The 24,415-nt window shown below is 46.4% G+C and overlaps 1 protein-coding gene across 3 annotated transcripts in view; it reads left to right on the top strand.

Annotated features, from left to right (window-relative positions):
- LOC119977589 (Krueppel-like factor 5) overlaps positions 1-24,415 on the top strand; it is a 47,146-nt gene that overhangs the window by 12,926 nt on the left and 9,805 nt on the right. For 2 of the 3 annotated variants that reach the window (XM_038818703.1, XM_038818702.1), the window contains exons 2-3: positions 3,564-4,431; positions 16,686-16,745. In XM_038818703.1, the coding sequence (XP_038674631.1) occupies positions 3,564-4,431; positions 16,686-16,745 (928 nt within the window). The remainder of the gene's footprint in view (positions 1-3,563; positions 4,432-16,685; positions 16,746-24,415) is intronic. The other variant, XM_038818704.1, reaches the window with a different exon arrangement.

Here is a 24,415-nt window from a genome sequence, read left to right as displayed (position 1 = left end):
CATGTGGGAGCAGATGGAGCATCGGTTTGGTCTCCAATCTGTAATAATGCCCCGGGAAGTATGGATGGGGGTGTTCCGTGGATGGCGGAGAGCAGGGATTGAGAGGATGGGGGATATGTTTATAGAGGGGAGCTTTCCGAGTTTAAGGGCGCTGGAGGAGAAGTTTGGATTGGCGAGGGGAAACAAATTCAGGTACCTGCAGGTGCGGGACTTCCTGCGTAGACCGGTTTCAACCTTCCCATTCCTACCACCAAGGGGGATTCAGGACAGGGTAGTTTCCAGAAGGTGGGTTGGAGAAGGGAGCGTCTCTGGCATTTACAAGGAACTTAGGGGTCGGAGGAGACGCAAACTGATGAGCTGAAGCGCAAGTGGGAGGAGAGATAGAGGATGCTCAATGGCCAGATGTGTTGAGTAGAGTCAACACATCCACAACATGTGCCAGGCTCATCCTTGAATACAATTCAAGGTTGTTCATCGGGCTCACATGACAGTGGCCCGGGTGAGCAGATTCTTTGGGGTGGAAGATAGGTGTGCAAAATGTGCGGGAGGACCAGCGAACCATGTCCACATGTTCTGGAAATGTCCAAAACTCAGTGGATTCTGGCAGGGGTTTGCAGATGTCATGTCCACAGTGTTAAAAACAAGGGTGGCACCGAGTCCAGAGGTGGCGATCTTTGGGCTGTCGGAAGATTCGGGAATCCAGGAGGAGAAAGAGGCAGACGTTCTGGCCTTTGATTCCCTGGTAGCCCGGAGACAGATACTATTAGCTTGGAGGTACTCAAAGCCCCCGAAGTCGGAGACCTGGCAATCTGACATGGCTAGCTTTCTCTGTCTGCAGAAAATTAAGTTCGGCATGAGAGGGTCAATGTTAGGGTTCGCCCGGAGCTGGCAACCGTTTGTCGACTTTGCGGAAAATTAATCGTCAGCAGAAGCGGGGTGGGGGTTGGTTTAGCTTAGAGTAGGGGTTAATAAAGGTGGGACCTGTAAGGGAGGGAGACGGCTTTTGCACTATGTTTATAGATTCATGTACATTGTTTATTTTGTTATTGTAAAACCAAAAATACCTCAATAAAATGTTCATTCAAAAAAAAAAATTGGTTATTTGCACACTTACTAAAATTTGGTCTAGCGTTCTCAAGATCAGTCAGAATGGATTTTCTGCCTTGAGCACAATAGGTGTTATAGGACCGTAACATCTTGCTCAGGGCCATATAACCAAATTCTCCCTTTCTTTTATGCTGAATATATTTTTCTGGTGGGCACTTTAAACTCACCGGAATTGACTCAGCTGAAGATAAGCCACAGCTTCATTTTAATCCGCAGAAACCTGGTTGTCCATCTGTTTAGAACGTGATTGAGCTAGATGTGCTCCTTACCCAAGTAGGATGGAACTAAGGAGTGATGGAGCTCTTAGCGACCAAGGTACAGCCGACTTTGGTTTTGTTGTGCAGTGCATTTTTCAAGCAAGCCTTTTTAAAAACACTTTCAGACCAGTTTAATTTTGTGATGCAGAAGTGTTTCTGTTGCTGCTTTAAATTGGAAGTTGAATGTTGTCTGCTAATTCACTGGAAAAGTGATGACACTGTACTTCAGCTGAACAAAGGGTGTGCCAAAGAACGGAGTAAGACCAGCAACAAACCTACGTAGGTATTTGGGAAGATGCTAGTTCAAATCAATGGTGGAAGTTGTCTTTTGAGTGCCTTAGTTACGTTATTTACGGATTGAGTGTAAAGACTTGCATTTTTATAGCGAACACCAGATGCACTTTGCTGCCATGGAGTAGTTTGAAGTTCAGTCACTGTAGGAAGCAAGTGGTGGAAAAGAAAATCAAAAGTCAGCAGGCGCCGGCACTATTACTGTATATTCAGTGACTAAGGAGAACCACCTCCTTGGGCTTTCGTTCAGTACGGAATTAATTGGTTAGCAACGCTGCCTCACAGCGCCAGGAGGGCTCTTGAAATTTCAAGCAAAGTGATCCCCCTGTACAACTGGTGCAGCAGCGGTTCTTGCTGTGCCAGCCGAGGTCATTGGGAGCTGCATTGGTTGCCCAGAGATTACATTTGCCCTTTCCTGCCTCTACATGTATCGTTTTGCCGACTTTTCTTCTACCCTCGGCAAGACTTTGGAGTGGCTGAAATGTGACTCCACATTCAACTGCTCATCTTTAGATTGTGCGTTGTGTTCATTTTCACAGCGGCTGTCAAGCACATGCCGTTTCTCCCGCCTGAATGCTGATAAGCTCCCAGAGCCAGGCTCAATAGGAGTAGGGAGTTGGCGTGCGTATGTACTTTCAGCCAATCCTGAGGTTCTGAGACCTATCGGCATTCAATATACAACTTGCAGAATTTCCCCCCCAACCCCACAAGTAAAACACTTTTATATTTTAATAATGCAAATTTAAAATAAAATCAGTTTCGTTTCAAACAAAGTTAATTGGAATAATGCAATCATTTCGAAACCGAACAATGATTGTCGATTTTTACCTCCCTGCAGTCTTATTAATGTTTAACATGGTTTGGTAAATAATCTATGTATGCTGTAATGGTATAAACATCAAAGTGGAAAATCTTTGAATGTTGACGTGACTGGGCTTTATGGGACAATGGTGTCCCAAGCTAAAACAGTTTCCTTTCGGCATCACTGATCATGCCTGGGATTCTCCAGTATCGGGCGGGGCGGACCCTGTGTGGGGGGGTAGGCCGGCGCTGGAGTGGTTGGCATGCATCAACCGGCGCTGAAGGGCTTTCGCCAGCCGGTGCGAGTTGCTGCATGCTCATGTGTGCCAGCGTGTTCCCAGAACCGCTGCCGTGATTCCTGCGCTTGCGCAGGGGGTTTCATCTCCCCGGCGGTCATGGTGGAGCTTTACACAGGCCAGCGCGGAGGGAAGGAGTGCCCTCACGGCACAGGCCCACCCGCAGATCAGTGGGCCTCGATCGCGGGCCAGGCCACCGTGGGGGATCCCACCCCCACGATGGCCTGGCCCGCGATCGGGGCCCGCCGATCTGCGGGCGGGCCTGTGTCGAGGGGGCATTATTTACCCCCCCCCCCCCCCCCCCCCCCACTGCCGAGGACTCCGCAGGCCGCCCTCGGAGCCGTGTCCCGCCGGTACAGACCTGGTCTAATCCACGCCGGCGGGACAGACCGAAAACAGGCGGCCGCTCGGCCCATCGGGGACCGGAGAATCGCCATTGGGGGGGGGGCATTGCCAATGGCCCCCGACCGGCGCGGCGCGATCCCCGCCCCCGCCAAAAAACAGGCACCGGAGAATTCTGCAGCCGGCGGCGGAGTGGCGAGGCGGATTCACCCCCCCCCCCCCCCAGCGATTCTCCATGCCCTGGCCGCTTCAAGGTTGCACATTTGAAATATTTTGTCTGGGTTGGAAAATCCTTTAGCAGGTTTTTAAAATGCCATTCCTTGCAAGAAGTGATACTTGTGCCGTGCATGCGCTTGATCATCTTCTGCGAGACCAAGTTGAATGCACTTGGCTCTTGTATTTTATTTTAATTGTGTCTTTTTTTTAAAAAAACCCATTCGTTACATGCTGCCTTTTACTTTTAATGCAGACTAGGTGTGAGATGGAGAAGTATCTTTCTCCCCAGCTACTGGCAGTTCCAGAGGTGAAGAAGTACAGACGGGACAGTGCCTCAGTGGTGGATGAATTCTTCCAGGATGAAAGGAGCTTGCCGTACAGCGTCAACATCAATGTGATTCTGCCCGAAATCACGTACCTGCGAACTGGCCTTTGCAAGCCTCAAAGACCATCCATGGTTCAACCCCATTCAGAAGCGGTTACTGCTTTCACCCAGACAAACAGGACACTTAACACCCAGGCCTTGCCAGAGTTCACCAGCGTGTTCAACACCTCGCAGTCGCCAGACATCAACACTACTTTCATTAAGCAGGAGCTGCCTTCTCCCGAAATGCATCTGCCTGCTTCCCCACAACAAGGTCAGCTGTACCAGCTACTGAGTTCCCCAGACTTGGTGAACATTCCCGGTAACACCTCTCGTGCACCAAGCAACGTGCCATGCATGGGCCACCTCACCAATGATTCTGTCCCGACAGGAATGACTGGCATGAACACGCTCGGCACGGTGCATCAACAGACGACGTTGAAACACTTCCATTCTATCTCGGCCGGCACGTTTACTGGATCAACGCCGTTCTTTGCTCAACAGCCGACCTACCTGCCGCCCTCGCCCCCAAATTCTGAGCCCGGCAGCCCCGACAGGCAACCAGAGCTGCTGCAAAACATGACGCCACCTCCCTCCTATGCCGCATCGATTGCCTGCAAGTTGGTGTCACCCACTGGGGCCCATACCCTCCCAGCTACCCTGCAAGTAGCGCAGCAGAACGTGCTGCCGCCCAGGTTCAACCGGAGAAATAATCCAGAGTTGGAGAAGAGAAGAATTCATCACTGTGACTTTCCAGGTACGTGGTACAACTTTAAAAGAGATTACAGATTACATAGAGTCAGCTTTGACAAAGAGTCATCGGACTCGAAACGTTAGCTCTTTTTTCTCCCTACAGATGCGGCCAGACTTGCTGAGATTTTCCAGCATTTTCTCTTTCGTTTCAGATTCCAGCATCTGCAGTAATTTGCTTTTATACAGATTACATAGAATTATATTGAAAACAAAAACTGGCAAATTAGTCTAACTAGTCTTTGCCAGTGTACAGGCTCCATAAGAACATCCTCCCACCCTACTTCATCGAACCCGATTAACAGATCCTTCTATTTCGTTCTCTCTCACTTACTTATCTAGCACCCCCTTAAGTTCATCTATACAGTCCACCTGAGCTACTTGTGGTAGCGAGCTCCACATTCTTAACTGCACACTGGGTAAAGAGGTTCCTCCTGAATTCCCTATTAGTTACTCGCTTAAGGACTGGAACTTTGGTCTCGCCCACGTGGAAACATATTCCCTTAGGGTATGGCCAATAATCTTCAGCTTTTATTTCAGATGGGAGTTTTAAATTAAGTTAAAATGCAATCATTAAAACGGGACGATCTGTGCAATGCTTTTCAAAATAATGATTGAAGGACTGTTGCTTTGGAACTTGTTTGTTTAAGGTTTGACGAATTTCCTTTAAACATTCGGGCTCTTCATTGATAAACAGATGGTTTCATTTTTTTTATTTTCTTTGAAAATAATGATTTCTTGGCTGTTAGTGAATGGAATAGAAAGCCTTTGGATGTAGGATAGCATAATCACTGTACTGCTGAACCCTGTTGGAAACAGTTTGTGGGTTGGACGTTATTGCCTGAATGTTGATTGTACATGTTGGCTAGATTACAATTTGTGCATGATAGAGTTACATTTAAAATCTGAGTGCAGCATTAAACAGCCTTCCATTCTTTTTCATTGACATCAAAAGCCTCCCGAAAACCTAATATTTGAAATCATTTTCCTCTCATCGCATCATAAAAGATTTCCTCACCTTTTTGCTCTTTAAAACACCCATTAATTTTATTATAAATAAAATAATTGCTTTCTAATGGTGTTGCCATCTTGCATTACTGTTGAAAGTGATGATATGTATGGCTCTTTGCACATATACAGTTCTTGCAGATACATAACGATGGTGGATTACTGTGTGCAGCATTGGATTGATTGCTCATAAACTATGATCGTTCCTGGGCATGAGGCTCAGAGTGTTGAGGGAGAGGGCCGAGAAATTGGGGATTTGTTGGATAGTGATGCTGCCTTGGGAGGCAAGGCGCGGTGGGGAGCTGAAGTCTGCATATTTGGCACTTACCTGCGATCCCTTTACCTATGTGGGTGTTAAAACAGCATGGTAAGGATTTTGCATTCTAACCCATAGTGCAGTTAGCATCACTTGCTCTCATTGGCAACCATCTCAAAGAAGTTTTTGTGGAAATGTAAAGGGAAATTCCAATATGTCAGATTCCATAGAGCTACCTCCTTGCTGCCAGGAGGCAAGAGATTGAATAAGATCCTAACTTTATAATTGGGTAGGCTGAGCTGGCATGATATTGGGTAGACTGAGCTGGCATGAGAAAGTATCTAGGGGTTGGTGAGGATGGTTATTATTGATTGTAGACTTTCAAGATCTCCATCTGAAAGGGATGGGGGCCACAGGTTGTATTGCCTAACAGTGACTCCATTTCAATTCTTACGAATTGTTAGGGCAATAACTTACCCCTGAATCGCCCTATGGATTTTCTGGTGTCTATCCTACATTAGTGGCCCCTCGTTTTGATCTGGCCTCTTTGAGTAGAAACATCTTTAAAAATGATTATTGGGTGCTAGGGTAGATATAAAGACATCAGACGAGTTGCCATTCAGTCTAAATGCAAGTCCTTTCATTTCCTGTGGTTCCTCTGCCATTCATCTGATTTGAATTGACTTGAGATGTTCAGCGGTTGTGGTGTATGGAGTAAGGCATAAGCAGTGAAGAATTTTGAGCTTGCCGTCTTTCAAGCTGCTAGAGGTGGTGGCTTCGGCAGCTACAGCTCCTGTTCCCCAGATGTTTGGCAGCTTTGTGTGCATTGTGATTGTCCAAGAGCAGTGTTGAGCAGAGGCAGAAGTAACCTGGAAGTAGGTCTTGTCATGGACCACATTTCAGGTGGCACAGATTGGGAGTTGTTTGGATCTTGAAACAAACATGTAGCAGAACCTTTTTGGGTAATGTGGAACTCGGCAATGTGACTCTGCAAGGGCAGCTTTCTCATAACCAGTAGTCATTTGAGATCCTTCAGGTTTGCTATCTTGTGTGATTGTCCTCACTTATGGTGGGCATGAATTATCTGGGCTGTGAATTCAATAGAACCATCATTTTGTTTCTTTTAAGAAAGCAAGTGCATTAGAAATATTTCATTTGATTTCTTAAGACGGATGTTTCTTTATTTAAATTGTCTGTCATTTTAGAAACAAAATGAGCCTTGACTTGTTCAGATAATTTTGATTCTTGGTGTTGCTAATGAAGTAGAGCTCATTGCTCCTTCTTGACCTCTTAATCTGATTGTGCATCTCATAATCTGCCTGCTCACTGACGAAATGTGCCAGACCAAAAATGATCAAGATGATTGATCAAATGAACCTCTCCCTGTGAGCTTGTGTCGAAAGGCATTTTGGTAAAGATTCAGGCATGGATGTTCCCAACCCCAACGAGGGGCAAACCCACGTCGGGCAGGTATAAGTGGAGGCATGCAGGTCCTGTTTACGGACTCCAGACTCCATTACCCACTGCCAGCTATTTTGATCAATGTGGGACAAGGGTGCGTGTCGCGGGCTCTCATGCAGAACCTCCGACCTTGCCAGACCATTGCGGAAGTGAACTTTTTAGACTACCTGTTATTTTCATAGAGTTGGTCTGGCATTCGAAGGCAGTGTGGTTCATGACAGTTCAGCCTGTAGTCAGGAATCTTTAGTCATACAATTTCAACAGGTGTTGATGATTTCTCGTCGTAATGTGATGGTGTGTGATAAATGTAGATATATTTCTAATACAGTGATTAATGATAGGGCTTTGTTCTTAAAAGTTAAGTGACCGTTAAATAGGCCAGCATTGCGAAGTGGTAAAGTGTGAAAATGCATGAGAGTACATGATTCGATGGATGAAGTGCTCATCTGCATTGAGCAATGTTGATACTCAGATTTGCCTGTGTCATTTACCCCCTCCTATGGTTTTTTTTTTCCCAATTAAATGGCAGCTCAGACATTTTGGAGCTGGATTCTCCAATTCTGCGGCTGTGTTCGCAGGATCCGTCTGGTCTTACAACCAAAAAATTGCCGCCACCCCCGTACCGATGCGCCACCCGGTGAGGGGCTAGCAGCCACGCCACATAAAGCCCCCAGTTTTACCTGCCAATACAGACACAGAACGGCTGGGTCTGTGGCTGCACATGTGCATGGCGGCGGCCTGTGGCGGCCGCGCTGTACAACATGGCGCCGACCACGCGTGGACACGGCCTGCCAAAAAGTGAACCCCAGAATCCTCCTCGCCACTCCCCCAGCACCCGCCGAAGCTCCCCCCACCCACCAGTGGAATGACGCCCCCCCCCCCCCCCCACCCCCCCCCCCCCCCCCCCCCCCCGCCCCACCGACTGTGGCGACGCTGGACACAGTCTGCAGCCGCCATGCCAGGTTTACGAAAAGTGAGAGGACACGTGTCCCACGCCGTCGGGAAGTCGGCCCATTGGGGGAGGTCCTCCGGTGGCGTCCTGAGGCCGTCCCGACGGCGTGTAGCGTACACCCCGAGTATGCCATTTTTGAGGGGGCAGAGCATCGGAAAAACGGCGCTGCCCCCCGATTTGGCCGTAAAAATGGATTCCCCGGCCGATTGCCGAACGGGATTTCGGCGTCGGCGATCGGAGAATCTCGCTTCCGGACTTTTACATTTTTTTCATGGAATGTGGGCCTTGCTGGCAAAGTCAACATTTGTTGCCCATCCCTACCTGCTCTTGAGAAGGTAGTCATGAGCTGTTGCCCTTGAACTGCTGCAGCCCCATCTTGTGCAGGTGCGCCCATAGTGCTAATAGTGCTATATCGTGAAGGAACAGCGATATAGTTCCAAGTCAATATTGTGTAACATAAGAGGGGAAGTTGCAGGTGGTGATGTTCCTACCACCATGGTTGCTTGAATAGATGGGTGAAGTGATATGCGTTAGGGAAGTGGGCATGGGAGAGTTGGGGGATATGGAGGAGATATAGGGATATTGTAATAATAATAATCGCTTATTGTCACAAGTAAGCTTCAGTGAAGTTACTGTGAAAAGCCCTAGTCGCCTCATTCCAACGCCTGTTCAGGGAGGCCGGTACTGGGATTGATCCCGCGCTGCTGCCTTGTTCTGCATTACAAGCCAGCTATTTAGCCCACTGTGCTAAACCAGCCCCATAGGTAGGTGAGAGGGATAAAGAACGGGCCTCACTCACTCATCTACAGAAGTGTGCCAATGTCCCAGTGAATGGAGAAGGATCTTTATCTCTGGTCATCTCGACAACTGCCTGCCTCCGTCCTATCATAGAATTTACAGTGCAGAAGGAGGCCATTCGGCCCATCAAGTCCGCACAGGCTCTTGGAAAGAGCACCCTACTTAAGTCCACACCTCCACCCTATTCCCGTAACCCAGTAACCCCACTTAATCTTTTTGGACACCCAAGGGCAATTTAGAATGGCCAATCCACCTAACCTGCACATCTTTTATGAAAGGCAATGGCCCCAAATCCAGCCAGCCCCCAATTCTGAAAGAGGGGTGGAATATACAGTGGGCAGGCATGGCCAGACAGGATGCAGGATCATGATGTTGGAAAACGGCCTGGGTGCGGATCCCCAATGGAAAGGGGTAAATCTGGCTCTCCGTGTACTTGTCATCATGAAGTCCAGGTCCGTACTGGTTACATTGGGATCTGATAAATCGACCATGTTCTTCGTATTCAGCCACTGCTCATATTTGAGCCTTGGGAAGTGTAGCCAATCTCAATTGTGCCATTTTCTGAATGAGCCACATACAGCTCTTACAATGGGGGCACTACACAGGATGCAGCCTGTCACCCCACCCTGTTTTTTTAACTCGGGCCAGTTGTACCACCAGGTGAATTATTTTTCACAGGCTGCAGATTAAACCTCAAAACCTTTTAAATGTGACTGGCCAATCTTGTGTGACCGCTGGGAGCAGTGCTGAGGCCCAAGTAGCAGGAGTCACATGGAAGCCGGGCAGAGACGTAATTAGGCCCGCAACAATCCGAGACCTCCGTCACCAGGAATTCGACATTATACGGCGAGCCAGCAGCATTGCTATTTTCTGCCGGTGTTATATTTAATTTTCTTCATCTGTGAAGTGTGTTGTGCAGCCACCTCCTTTTACTCACTGGGGTGCTGATGCAACGGGAGGCTGAGTCAACATTGGCAAAGTTCCTGGGCTACTTCAATTATTGCCATTAAGTGGCTCCTGAATTGAGTTGGCTGAGGTTTCGGATAACCAGGCGGAGGAAGGGGTAAAGATGGAGGGCGTGGTGGACTTTACAACAAATGATAGACATTGACTCCAATGATGGAGGTTTTCTCTCTTTTCCTTCCCCTCTTCCTCATCCTAATATTTCTGGGGCCAGTTTGAAATGTTACTTTTGCTGATAAACAAGAATACATTCTTCCTTTTGTGAGTCTCTCTCTGGGTAGAATTCTACTGTCCTACCTGCTGGTGGCGTTTTCTGATCCCAGCGAAGTCAATGGACATTTGAACGGCTTGTTGCATTTTACACTCAGGACAGGATAGTAAATTTCCACCCTCTGCCTCCTCCACCTTCTGTCTGCCTGTCTCTCTCTCTCTCTCTCTTTTTCTCTTTCTCTGTCTGTCTCTCTCCCTCTTTCTGTCTCTCCTTTTATCTGTCTGTTTGCCTCTATCTCTCTTGTCTCTCTCCCTTTCTCTTTACTCTGTCTGTCTCTCTCACCTCTTGCTCTCTCTGTTTCTCCCCCACCTCACCTGCCTGTCTTCTATGTCTATCTGTCTGTCTCCCACTTCTCCTTGAAATGTTCATCTGATTTAACCAGCATGGGAGAAATATAAAATTCTGATTCCAAGAATCACTGGTAACATTTATGGTTTAGCAGAAGTTGAATTTTCAATCAGCTTTAAACAAAGGTTCTACTTGTAGCTACTTACAGCTGGAGCTTGTTAATTAGTTAATTGGATAAGGCCAGTTTTCAGAGGCTAGAGTCACAGCAAGTCATCGTGAAAACTCACTGTGTGCTGAATTTGGGTGCATTTGAGTGCTATAGTGAGAGTTTGGTGACTGAGGGAGTTAGGTGAGGAGGGAGCAAGGCGCTCCACTCATTTAATTTCATTTCCTCAAAGAACGAGAAGGGAGCCGGGAGTTTACAGAGAGTGCAGCTGATCGGGAGCAGAGTAGGAGGGCAGAGTTCCAGTTGGTCCACAGGGCAGCTACATTCTATAAGGTTAGAGGGGATGGAAGCTAGGACAGTTGCATGCTTCTCCTGTAGGATGTGGGTGGTGAGGGATACCACTGGTGTCCCCGCTGACTATACCTGCGGGAAGTGCACCCAACTCCACAGAGACCGTGTTAGGGAACTGGAGCTGGATGAACTTCGGATCATCTGGGAGGCAGAGGGGGTAATAGAGAAGAGTTGCAGGGAGGTGGCCACACCCAAGATACAGGACGAGAGGTGCTGGGTTACAGTCAGGGGAAGGAAAACGAACGGGCAGACAGTGCAGGCATCCCTCGTGTCCGTTCCCCTTCAAAACAAGTACACCGTTTTGGATGCTGTTGGGGGGGATGATCTACCGGGGGGAGGGCCCTAGCGGCCAGGTCTCTGGCACTGAGTCTGGCTCTGTGGCTCAGAAGGGAAGGGAGGAGAATTGAAAAGCAATAGTGATAGGAGACTCAATGGTTACGGGAATGGATAGGATATTCTGTGGTCACGATCAAGACTCCTGGAAGGTATGTTGCCGCCCGGGTGCCAGGGCCAGGGATGTCTCGGATCGAGTCGACAGGATTCATTAAGGGGGAGGGGGAGCAACCAGAAGTTGTGGTGCACATAGGCACCAACGATATAGCTAAGAAAAGGGATGAGGATCTAAAAAGCGATTTTACGGAGTTCGGTTGGAAGCTAAAGAGCAGGACAAGCAGAGTAGTGATCTCCGGATTGCTACCGGTGCCACTGCACGTGAGGCAAGGAACAAAGAGTGAGTGCAGCTGAACACGTGGCTACAGGGCTAGTGCAGGAGGAAAGACTTCAGATATGTGGATCATTGGGATATCTTCTGGGAAAGGTGGGACCTGTACATGAAGGACGGATTGCACCTAAACTGGAGGGGCTCCAATATCCCTGGTGGGAGGTTTGCTCGAGCTCTTCGGGTGGGTTTAAACTAGTTTGGCAGGGGGATGGGAACCAGAGCTATGGATCAGAGGATAGGGTAGCTGTTGAACAGGCAGAAATAGTATGCAGCAAGTCTGAGAGGAAGGATAGACAGTTGATAGGGAAAAGTTGTACTCAGTGGAATGGGTTAAAGTGTGTCTGTTTCAATGCAAGGAGTGTCAGGAATAAGGGAGATGAACTTAGAGCATGGATCAGTACTTGGAACTACGATGTTGTGGCCATTACGGAGGCCATTCACAGGGGCAGGAATTGTTCTTAGCTGTTCTGGGGTTTAGATGTTTTTAGGCACCAACGATATAGCTAAGAATAGGGATGAGGATCTAAAAAGTGACTTTACGGAGTTAGGTTGGAAGCTAAAGAGCAGGACAAGCAGAGTAGTGACCTTAGGCCAGTGCACAGCTGCAGAAAAGGAGGTAGTTGAGGAGGGTTTGTCTGCTTAGTCAGTATGGGTGGAAGTCAGAAACAAGAACGGAGCACTCACTTTATGGGAGTTTTCTATAGACCCCACAATAGAAGCAGAGAGATAGAGGAACAGATTGGGCAGCAAATCTTGGTAAAGTGCAGAAGTAACAGAGTTGTTGTCATGGGTGACTTCAACTTCCCTAATATTGGCTAGAACCTCCTTAGTGCAAATGGTTTGGATGGAGCAGATTTTGTCAGGCGTGTACAGGAAGGATTCCTGACTCTATATGTAGATAGGCTGACTAAGGGGGAGGCCATATTGTACTTGGTGCTCGGCAAAGAACCAGACCAGGTGTCACATGTCTCGGTGGGAGAGCATTTCGGTGACCGTGACCACAATTCCTTGATCTTTACCGTAGTCATGGAGAGGGATAGGAACACACAGTATGGGAAGGTATTTAATTGGGAGAGGGTAAATTATACTGCTATTAGACAGGAGCTGAGGAGCATAAAGTGGGAAAAATTGTTCTTGGGGAAATGCACAACTGTAATGTGGGGGTTGTTTAAGGAGCACTTGCTGCGAGTGCTGGATAGTTTTGTTCCACTGAGACAAGGAAGGAATGGTAAGGTGAAGGAGCCTTGGATGACAAGAGAAGTGGAGCTTCTAGTCAAGAGGAAGAAGGAAGCTTACGTAAGGTTGAGGAAGCAAGCATCTGACTCGGCTCTAGAGGGTTACAAGGTAGCCAGGGAGGAACTCAAAAATGGACTGAGGAGAGCTAGAAGGGGACATGAAAAAGCCCTGGCGGGATGGATTAGGGAAAACCCCAAGGCGTTGTACACTTACGTGAGAAATAAGAGGATGATCAGAGTGAGAGTAAGGCCGATTAGGGATAGTGGAGGGAACTTGTGCCTAGATTCTGAAGAGATGGGGGAGGCCCTAAATGAATACTTTGCTTCAGTATTCACTAGAGAGAGGGACATTGTTACCCATGAGAACAGTGTGAACCAGGTTGATAGACTCAAACAGGTTGATATTAAGAAGAAGGATGTGCTGGAAATTTTGAAAAGCATCAGGATTGATAAGTCTCTTGGGCCTGACAGGATATACCCAAGGTTACTACGGGACGTGAGGGAGGAGATTGCTGCACCGTTGGCCATGATCTTTGCGATCTCGCTCTCCACTGGAGTAGTGCCAGATGATTGGAGGGAGGCGAATGTTGGTCCCTTGTTCAAGAAAGGGAATGGGGAAATCCCTGGGAATTACAGACCCATCAGCCTTACGTCTGTGGTGAGCAAAATATTAGAAAGGATTCTGAGAGATAGGATTTATGATTATTTCGAAAAACATAGTTTGATTAAAGATATTCAGCATGGCTTTGTGAGGGGCAGGTCATGCCTCACAAGCCTCATTAAATTCTTTGAGGATGTGACGAGACATATTGATGAAGGTCGGGCAGTGGATGTGGTGTATATGGATTTCAGTAGGGCACTTGATAAGGTACCCCAGTGTATGTTCATTCAGAAAGTTAGGGGGCATGGGATACAGGGAAATTTGGCTGTCTGGATACAGAATTGGCTGGCCGAAAGAAGACAGCGAGTGGTAGTGGATGGAAAGTATTATGCCTGGAGGTCGGTGACCAGTGGTGTCCCACAAGGATCTGTTCTGGGACCTCTGCTCTTTGTGGTTTTTATAAATGACTTGGATGAGAAAGTGGAAGGGTGGGTTAGTAAGTTTGCCGATGACACGAAGGTTGGTGGAGTTGTGGATAGTGTTGAGGGTTGTTGTAGGTTACAACAGGTCATTGACAGGATGCAGAGCTGGGCTGAGAAGTGACCAATGGAGTTCAGCCTAGATAAATGTGAAGTGATGCATTTTGGAAGGTTGAATTTGGATGCTGAATGCAGGGTTAAAGGCAGGATTCTTGGAAGTGTGGAGGAACAGAGGGATCTTTGGGTCCACGTACATAGATCCCTCAAAGTTGCCACGCAGGTTGATAGGGTTGTTAAGAAGGCGTATGGTATGTCGGCATTCATTAACAGGGGGATTGGGTTTAAGAGCTGCGAGGTTTTGCTGCAGCTTTATAAAAGTCTAGTTAGACCACACTTGGAATATTGTGTTCAGTTCTGGTCGCCTCATTATAGGAAGGATGTGGAGAGGGTACAGAGGAGATTTACCAGGATGCTGCCTGAACTGGAGGGCATGTCTTATGAAGAAAGGTTGAAGGAACTAGGGCTTTTTTCACTGGAGTGAAGAAGGCAGAGAGGTGATTTGAATGAAATGAAAATCGCTTATTGTCACAAGCAGGCTTCAAATGGAGTTACTGCGAAAGCTCCGAGTCGCCACATTCCGGCGCCTGTTCGGGGAGGCTGGTACGGGTGTACAAGGTGATGAGAGGCATGGATAGAGTGGATAGCCAGAGACTTTTCCCCAGGGTGGAAGTGGCTGTCACGAGGGGACATAGTTTTAAGGTGATTGGAGGAAGCTATAGGGGAGATGTCAGTGGTAGGTTCTTTACACAGAGTGGTGGGTATGTGGAATGTACTGCCAGGTGGTGGAGTCAGAGTCATTGGGGACATTTAAGTGACTCTTCGAAATGCACATGTACAGCAGTAAATTGAAGGGATGGAGGTTAGGTTGATCTTAGATTAGGATAAATGGGGTTGGTTTGGTTGCACAAGACAGATTTGGGAAACTGTACCAGTTTGTAGTCATATAATCTGTCGCTCCAACCAGGAAATTATTTCCTTACCGGCAGATTCTAGGGTCTTGCGCGGCATTGTGTTTGCGGCAGAGCAGAACAGGTTTCACTTTGAACACTGAGATCACAAAGCAAGGACTAGCACCGCTGAATTGAAGTTTTGGATTGCTCTCTTATCAAAGCAACATTCCCAGGAGGAAACCGAATGCTGCAAGAACTCGTGAGAGCCAATCCTACCGGGCCTTGTCGCTCCTCATCTTTCCGCAGTTACAAACAGAAGGCTAATAAAACAGAAGCAAGTGAAAGGCTGACTTGGGCTTGTTTCTATTTTATTGCTTTTTATTTGAGCAGTTATGTTTCTTTATTTAAAAAAAACCCCATTGTTAATGGATCTGATCAGCAAGGTTACTTACGTCTATCAATAAAAGGGATTTGAGGTAGATTTATTTTGAAGATTTTGCCCCTCTAATTGTGTCACCATTCGGTTATAATGGGGGGGAAACAATGGACCTTTTCAGAATTGATTACAACTGAACTACATCATAGGTGGAATTTATGTCATTAGCTTTGAATTTCCCTTTTAAGTAGAATTGAAAATAGCAAGAATAATTTAGCCGATATGTGAAAGCGATTGCTGAGATTTTAAATCCCACTGGTAGTGTTCTTGGCTGTGGAGTTACAAGGTTGTGAGTATGTTCCCTTACTTCAGACTTTGAGTACACAATCCAGGCTGACACTTCAGTGCAATACTGAGGGAATGCTGCACCGTTGGAGGTGGCAACTTTTGGATGAGATACTGAGCTCCTGTGTCATCCCTTCTTTCAGGAGAACGGTGGAGTTCTCTCTGATGCTCTGACCAGCATGTACCTCCTGTAAAATGCTTTGGGACATAAGAACTAGGAGCAGGAAAATTTTATCCTGCCCCTCAAGCCTGCTCCGCCATTCAATAAGAACTCGGCTTCACTTACCCGCCCACTCACCCTTAATTCCTTTACTGTTCAAAAATCTATTTATCTTTGCCTCAAAGACATTCAGTGAGGTAGCTTCAACTGCTTCACACTGGGCAGGGAATTCCACAGGCTCACGACCCTTTAGTTGAAGAAGTTCCCCCTCAACTCAGTCTTTAATCTGCACCCCCTTATTTTCAGGCTATGCCCCCAGTTCTAGTTTCACCTACCAGTGGAAACAACCTCCCTGCTTCTATCTTGTTCCTTCATAATTTTACACGTTTCCATAAGATCCCCTGAGATTGTGAACGATTCTTTGCAAAGGTCTGTTTCCATTGCCTGTGTTAAACAGTGGCTACACCTAAAGTCACTATTGAAATGCAAGCTTGTTCTTTGAATCTTCGTGCTTGCAATGAAGGAGAAAATAACACACAATTGATTTTTAAAAAGAGATTTCTCTGATATTCCCGAGTTGTGATGTGTGATAAAATCTCTCAGAAAATGTTACGTTGGTAATTTAACAGTACCTGGCTATAGAGTGACATTTGGCCTGAGTGTCTGAATATATGCAGGTGCAACTTGCCATCAAAGTGCTGGAAGTGATATTGTCTGGTGCACTTGTAAACAATGTTAATGGGCAGTCAATAGATGCACATGATAAAACTTGACAGGTGCTGTATGATCAAGATGGAGCTCCAGCAGTTAAAAGTGCACCATCATATTTTTAGCGCGTAACCGAAAGATGCATTTCACCGTCTGTCATTCTGTTTCCTAGGTTGCTCTAAAGTATACACCAAAAGTTCCCACTTAAAAGCACACCTGAGAACTCACACTGGTAAGAGCTTTTTAAAAAATACAGTTTACTGTTTTTAGTATGCTATAAGGTTGAGTTTAAAATAGAGACGGTTGACAACTGAACGCACATTGTTTTGATTTAACTTGGCATGTTATTTAAGGGCAGAACTCGTAAACACTCGTGCGGCAGTAGGAAATTAAAAGAGACGCCAGAAATACTGATGGGTGATTTTTTTTTTTTGAAGTTCATTTATAGGATGTGGTATCACTGATTAGGCCAGTATTTATTACCCATCCCTAATTGCCCTTGAGAAGGTGGCGGTGGGCTCTCGCCTTGAACCGCTCCGGGACTGTGGTGTAGGTGCGCACACAATGATGTTTTTGGGGGGGGGGGGGGGGGGGGAGGTCCAATATTTTGACCCAGCAGCAGCGAAGGAACAGCGATTATAGTTCCTCAACAGAATGGTGAGCGACTTCTCGGAGAACTGATCCGTAATGGGCCTGGTGCACTCTTTGTAGTCGAAGCAGCACTCTGTTTCGGGATTATCCTTGTCCAGTGATGTGTAACTACAGTAAGACTAAATTCTTCTAAGGTTTTGGTTGGATACACATTACAGAGAATGTCATTGTGCTCGGCGGAGAAAAATAAATGAAGAAATCAGATAGAGAGGGAATGTCGTCTGTGCACAAATTCAATTGAAAACATTTTTGAGTTGTTTTGACTGTTTCTGTTTATAGCGCTACAGCAGGAATTAATATCCAACAATGCTTCATTTCCAATGTCAAAAATTGAGGAAACGCTGAAAATAGCCCCTGCAGGGATGCATCTGTGGTGCTTGGCCTTTTAACAGCGGGGGCCTCACTGAAAGATTTAACTTTCACTCATGTAAATTTTGTAAAATTTATTATCTTGGTTCAGTGAAAGCTTTCGCACAGTTGCCTGGGCAACACCAAACATTCTTATCGCTGTTGATCAGAATGGCTCACTGGGCTTGATTTCCCCATGTCCACCTATCAAACACATTGATAATTTGAAAAGATCTCTAGTGGGTCATGTCTCGGCTGCCTCATTTCTCATGTGAAGAGCCCTCTCACCTCACTTCGGGGAATTGGCGTGAAGCATCTCTGGGGAGATGGTGGCATGATGGTAATGCCACTGAGTTAGATGGGGTCAAAGCCCACTCTGTCAGCTGATGGAACTTCAATTCAGTTAATAAGATCTGAAATACGAAGCTAGTATCGGCGAACATGAAACTATCATCGACTGTTATTGTAAAATAACATCTGGTTCACGAATGTCCTTGAAGGATCAATCTGCCACCCTTGCCTGTTCTCTGGCCTACATGTGACTCCAGATCAACAACAATGTGGTTAACTCTTTACTGCCTAATGAGTCACTCAGCAATTAAGGATGGCAGCAAAGGCCAACCTTTCCAGCAATGCCCACATCCCATATAAGAATAAATAAAAGCTGCCTAGAGGTTGCAGTCGGGAGGTGGAAGGCCTCTGGGTTATTGATCTTGAGTTTCACTTCGATTCCAGTCCTGGATCCAAGTGTCTCCTCGAATAACATTGCATACTGGCTGAAGACGGTTTATAGAATCAACAAGTTGGGTCACGACTACCAAATTTAGTTTCATCTTCCTTAATCAAGATTACCCAAACAATGCTGGGAAATTTCTTTCAACAATATGAGGAGGTAATTCCACTTTCTGCTCGTTAACCTTCACAATTACCTTGATGAAGTCCTGAAGCGGCACAACCTCCTCGGTATATGTCCTCAAGATCTCATCAGATGATTGTACTGGCAGGTACGTCAATTTCTGATGGTATATCGATTCAGGTATAAGTGGTACTGCAGGGCCCATAGCCACTTCCATCTTAATAGTGTTCCGATTTAATTTTGAATAGACCGAAAATCATTGCTGGTCTCCTTGTACTACTAGAACACCGAGCTTAAATTCTTTAAGCTGACTTGATGCTTTGGTACTCGTTAAGTCTTCAATTGTATCACTTAACTGCCAAACTCTCCCTGTAGACTTTGCAGCATCATTTTGGTGCACTTCTTTTGTGCTGACCAAGGTTGGCGTGACCAACAAGACCAACTTAACCACAAAAGTTCTGCATTTTCTCCTCCCTGCTCGAGCCATATGTCCCACTTGCTTGCATCGATGACATGGTAGGTTCATGGTGGACCTGCTTCTCACAGACACCATCATATCACATGTTTCCAGGTTTAGCTGGGTGGAACAACATGTACGTTTTCTACCCAACTGAGCTGAGAAAGGTTGCAGTAGAATAATAATCTTTATTAGTGTCAGACGTAGGCTTACATTAACACTGCAATGAAGTTGCTGCAAAAGTTCCCCAGTCGGCACACTCCGGCGCCTGTTCGAGTACAGAGAGGGAGAATTCAGAATGTCCAATTCACCTAGCAAGCACGTCTTTCGGGATTTGTGGGAGGAAAACGGAGCACCCGGAGGAAACCCAGTCAGACACGGGGAGAACTTGCAGACTCCACACAGACAGTGACCCAAACGAGACCTTGGCGCTGTGAAGCAACAGTGCTAACCACTGTGCTAACGTGGCGTCCATAGGCAGATCAGCTGATGTCGGATTGGCTTTAAGGAACGACTTGAACCTTTCGCCATAAGAGTTCCATTTCTCCTCCTCCTCCTCCTCATCAAACACGTCCATGGCACTTTTGCTTCCTGACATTTTTGGATTGTAGCTCCCTGATGTGTGCTCTCAGCCTTCCGCCTGTCTCCCCTGCCATTTATTTTCTCTGTTTAAAGCAGGTAAGCATGCAGCGCACAGGCAGGCTAGCTGGGCAGCACGGTAGCATGGTGGTTAGCATAAATGCTTCACAGCTCCAGGGTCCCAGGTTCGATTCCCGGCTGGGTCACTGTCTGTGCGGAGTCTGTACGTCCTCCCCGTGTGTGCGTGGGTTTCCTCCGGGTGCTCCGGTTTCCTCCCACAGTCCAAAGATGTGCGGGTTAGGTGGATTGGCCATGCTAAATTGCCCGTAGTGTCCTAAAAAGTAGGTTTAAGGGTGGGGGTTGGGTTACGGGTATAGGGTGGATATGTGGGTTTGAGTAGGGTGATCATGGCTCGGCACAACATCGAGGGCCGAAGGGCCTGTTCTATGTTTCTGTGCGTCACTATCGATTCCTGGGCAGTAGGTTGCCGAATCGGCAGCCCCGTAGGTTTGTGTTCCTGTGGTCCGTTTCACTGCCTCATGCATGGTCCCACTACAATGGTAAGTAAACTGAAACCTTTGATCCTCTGTTTGAAGTAAGCCCCTAGTAATTCGCTGTTGTCCGATAGCTTTTTTTTTGGAAAAACCCTTTCACTTGCACTAGTGGCTGTCGCGATCAACTGAGTGATTGGCCGACGCCTCTCTACGAACTGTACCGCTTTCAAATATTGAGAGTTATTTTTACTTGCACAATGCTGATTTTGCCTTGGTAGCTGACAATATTTTTCCCGTTGATGTGTGAGCCTGCCTCTCCTTCTGGCTCTCAAAATCGTTGTCGAAAGCTGTCTTCCTCCCGTTTTGTGTGTATGGCCCAGATCTCGTCCCCAGGATCCTCTTTTGCCATGTTCTTTATTGTTGCCACAAAGCGAGAGGATTGAGGATGGCACACATTGGGTTTGTATAACATAAGGCAGCTCGATGGCGTCATTGTTGGCACGGCTGCCTCACGGCGCCGAGGACCCAGGTATGATCCGGCCCAGCGTCAATGTCCGAGTGGAGTTTGCGCATTCACCCCGTGTCTGTGCGGGTCTCCCCCCAAGAACCCAAAGATGTGAACGATAGGTGGATTGGCCAGGCTAAATTACCCCTTGATTGGAAAAAAATGAGTTTGTATAACATAGTGCAAGAGGTTTATTTATAAGATGATTCGCAAACCGGGTACAATGGTGAACGCCTAAAAACCCTTGGAACTCTCCGTTGACGTCATTGTGTAACATGTGGCATTACACCAGCCCATGGTGTTACTGTGATACGTAATAAAATGTGACTAGTTAATTCACAAATATAGACTACACTTGTCTCTGAGTAATTGTTTCAATTTGACCATTATATGTTGTCCCAAGTCAATGCAATTTGAAAAATAAACTCCCCACCCCCGTTCGCGGTCCACTTGGGGTCAGACCTGCTGTGTATTTCACAATATCTCTGCCCAAGATCTTAACCCCAAATATTAATAAAGTGGCCAAGTTACTCTTGTCCCATGTTTATCTGTAGCCATGGGCATTTGTAGCTAAGACATCATGAGTCTTGCAACTTTAAAAAAATATATATAGATGTTGTGAACAAACAGCGACAAAATAATCATGGAAGCAGACCAACCATTATGAACACACATACCAAATAACTAGTAATTTTCCTATCATGGCCCATGTTCCTGACTTCATTCCTACAAGTGGATTATTTTAATGTTCAACTGATGTACTTTTATGTCATAGTGTGAGGGTGGCAGGACAACTCCAGGCATCAGCTCAATTTGTAAGTTTGGTCATTAATTCTGAAATAATATCACCCTTCAACTTAAAATTCTCACATAAAGCTTCAGCTTTAATACTTCTCTGAGCTACAGAGTTTATTTTCAGCTATCAATCTGCACTGTTATTATGGGATGTAAAAGCATTCGGAAATTGTTTCCCCAATTTTCTGGAAATACCTGCCACATTTTTAGAATAATGCAAATTTTTATTAGTGTCACAGTAGGCTTACATTAACACTGCAATGAAGTTACTGTGAAAATCCCCTAGACATGGGCAGCACGGTGACGCAGTGGTTAACACTTCTGCCTCATGGCGCCGAGGTCCCAGGTTCAATCCCAGCTCTGGGCCACTGTCTGTGTGGAGTTTGCACATTCTCCCCATATTTGCGTGAGTTTCGCCCCCACAACCCAAAGATGTGCAGGCTAGGTGAATTGGCCATGCTAAATTGCCCCTTAATTGGAAAAAATTAATTGGGTACTCTAAATTTTTTTTTAAAATCCCTAGTCGCCACATTCCGGCGCCTGTTCGGGTACACGGAGGGAGAATTCAGAATGTCTAATTCACCTAACAAGCATGTCTTTCGGGTCCTGTGGGGGGGAAACCGGATCACCCGGAGAAAACCCTCGCAGACATTTGCAGATGCCACACAGTGATCCAAGCCGAGAATCGAACCCGGGTCCCTGGCACTGTGAGGCAGCAATGCTAACCACTGTGCTACTGTGCCGCCCATATTTAGTAAGATGATGATGATTCGAAAGTAGACTTGGTGAACACATGGGGGTGAATTAATGCAATATGTTGCGCAAGCAACTGGAAGGCAGAGCCAGCTGTGCAATCAGCATTTGAAAACTTTCAGTGCTGGCTTGACATGTTGAATTATGCTGGAGAGTGTTTCACCTCAGGGTAGATATTAGTACAGAAATATAATTTGGGTAAATGGGGTAGTTATCATTGTGTAACCCAGTCTGCTAGTTCAGAGTACTACAGACAAGTGGATTTAGAATTGTCCGTATAAAGTCAGTCATTGCTTATCCATAGAATCCCTCCAGTGCAGAAGGAGGCCATTCAGCCCATCGAGCCTGTACCTAACCTGCAAAAGCCCACCCTACCTGGGCTCACTCCCACACGCTCTCCCTGTAACCCCTCTTAACCTGCACGTTTTTGGACTGTGGAAGAAAACCCACACAGACATGGGGAGAACGTGCAAACTCCACACAGTCACCCCAAGGCTGGAATCAAACCCAGATCCCTGGTGCTATGAGGCAGCAGTGCTAACCACTGTGCCACCGTACTGCTGGTTGAAGCACAGGACAGTAAATTGTCCATGGTATGGGCATGCAACCAACTTTTATACTCGTATGTGCACGTTTGGTGTGTGAACGAGAGCGAGAAAATAAATTCCTGTAACTTCTGCATTAGGCAGCTTTTGGTGTTGTGCAGTTTGGCTTTCATTTCTATTCATGGCACAATGAGAAGCACTATTTTTGTGTGCCTTGGCTGAAGTCCAAAACAAGTAGAGATAACTTGCCTATCGTACCTTTTTTTTAAAAAAATCCTTCGTTCAAGCAAGTGCCAATTATATATAATCCTGGCTCTGCACGAGGTCCACTGTACGCAATTGACTTGTGACAGGCTGCAATTTGTATTTTCACTAACATGTTGAAAATGACCTGGTCTTTTGGGCAAATCGGAGGGAGGGGGGGAGGGGGGGAAACAATCTTTTCCAGGTCTCTGGAGAGGGAAAATAATCTATTTTTTAAATTGAAGTTTGGGGGTGGGGGAATCATTGCAAGTTTAAAAAGTACATTTGTTTTTCTCCCTGTTTCTCCTCTTCTTACCTCCGCGACAGTGCTGAGGGAAAACGTTGTGTAGGTTTGAAGGGCATGTGTGGTCCTGCTAGCATGTTTATGGCATTCATTTGATCCGTAGCAACCAGAAAAACAAGGCGGAGGAAACGCCCTTCAGTTCGAAGTAATTTTGAACTGAACTTTGCAAAATAAAGAGGCTTCTTTAAAACTAAACCTTTTGATCACAAGTGTGAAACTTTTAGTGACTGTCCGGAGATGTGCAGCTTTTTGTTCATAGCGCAGTGGGACGGGGGCGGGGGGGAGGGGGGGGGGCACCAATACTTGCAATAGAGATATTTTTAAAATGTCTGTACTGTTCAACCTCAGTGATATATTATCCTCCGCATTTAATGTAAGGTAGCTAAAAGTGTAACACAAGTTACTCATCAGAGGATTTGAAGCCAAACCAATTCTGGGAACCACTGGGTAGTCTCTATATATAAGCCAGTTTGCTACTAATTAAAGCTTTTGGTGTGAGTAAGCATTAGAAGATCTTTATCAAAGTACAGTGTTGTGAGCCTTCTGAGCTGATCTGTGTAGTATTGTGAAAAGGGCCTTGAGGCAATCGCCTGCAGTCTAAACAGTCTGCATGACTCTCTGCTTTTGTCTCCGAAAGCCTTCAGGTGGGTTTTTAGCTTTGGGATTGTCAAAATGGTTGGTTAAATTTGCAAAGGAGCTTCTGTCCCCTTCTGTCAAATGATCTGGTCAAGAGTGAATGTTGGGCAGGAATTGATAGTGAAGCTGGAGGCAGAGGAATACTGTTGTGCTCTTACAGTGCTGATGAAGCGGCCTGAATCACCAACACGATGCACACCTTCCCCTTCAGGAAAGGGGATTGAAATTTCGAGAACGAGGCCAGCTCAGTTTCATTCAAAAACTTGCGCGTTCAGATTCTCGCATGGCGAAAGTGGAAGGAAATGGGAGATCTATGGCGTGAGCCTGAACTTAAACTGCCCAGTGCAGTATCTGATCTTTTGTCAATGTTTGGTTGATGGATGGGCAGCACGGTGGCACAGTGGTTAGCATTGCTGCCTCACGGCGCTGAGGACCCGGGTTCGAATCCCGGTCCTGGGTCACTGTCTGTGTGGAGTTTGCACATTCTCCCCATGTTTGCGTGGGTTTCACCCCCACAACCCAAAGATGTGCAGGGTAAGTGAATTGGCCACGCTAAAATTGCCCCTTAATTGGAAAAAATAATTGGGTACTCTAAATTTAAAAAAAAAAATGTTTGGTTGATGGAGCCTTTTAAAACTTCTCAGAAGCCCCTTAGAAAAGGGTGGAAAATAGAGACGGTGTGTGACATGTTAAGAATTTATGTGGTGATAGTTAGCTGCAGATATGTGTTAAGTCA

Source organism: Scyliorhinus canicula, chromosome 14 (assembly GCF_902713615.1).
Source record: "Scyliorhinus canicula chromosome 14, sScyCan1.1, whole genome shotgun sequence".
Lineage (NCBI taxonomy): Eukaryota > Metazoa > Chordata > Chondrichthyes > Carcharhiniformes > Scyliorhinidae > Scyliorhinus > Scyliorhinus canicula.
This window is presented reverse-complemented; position numbering and strand designations above follow the sequence as displayed.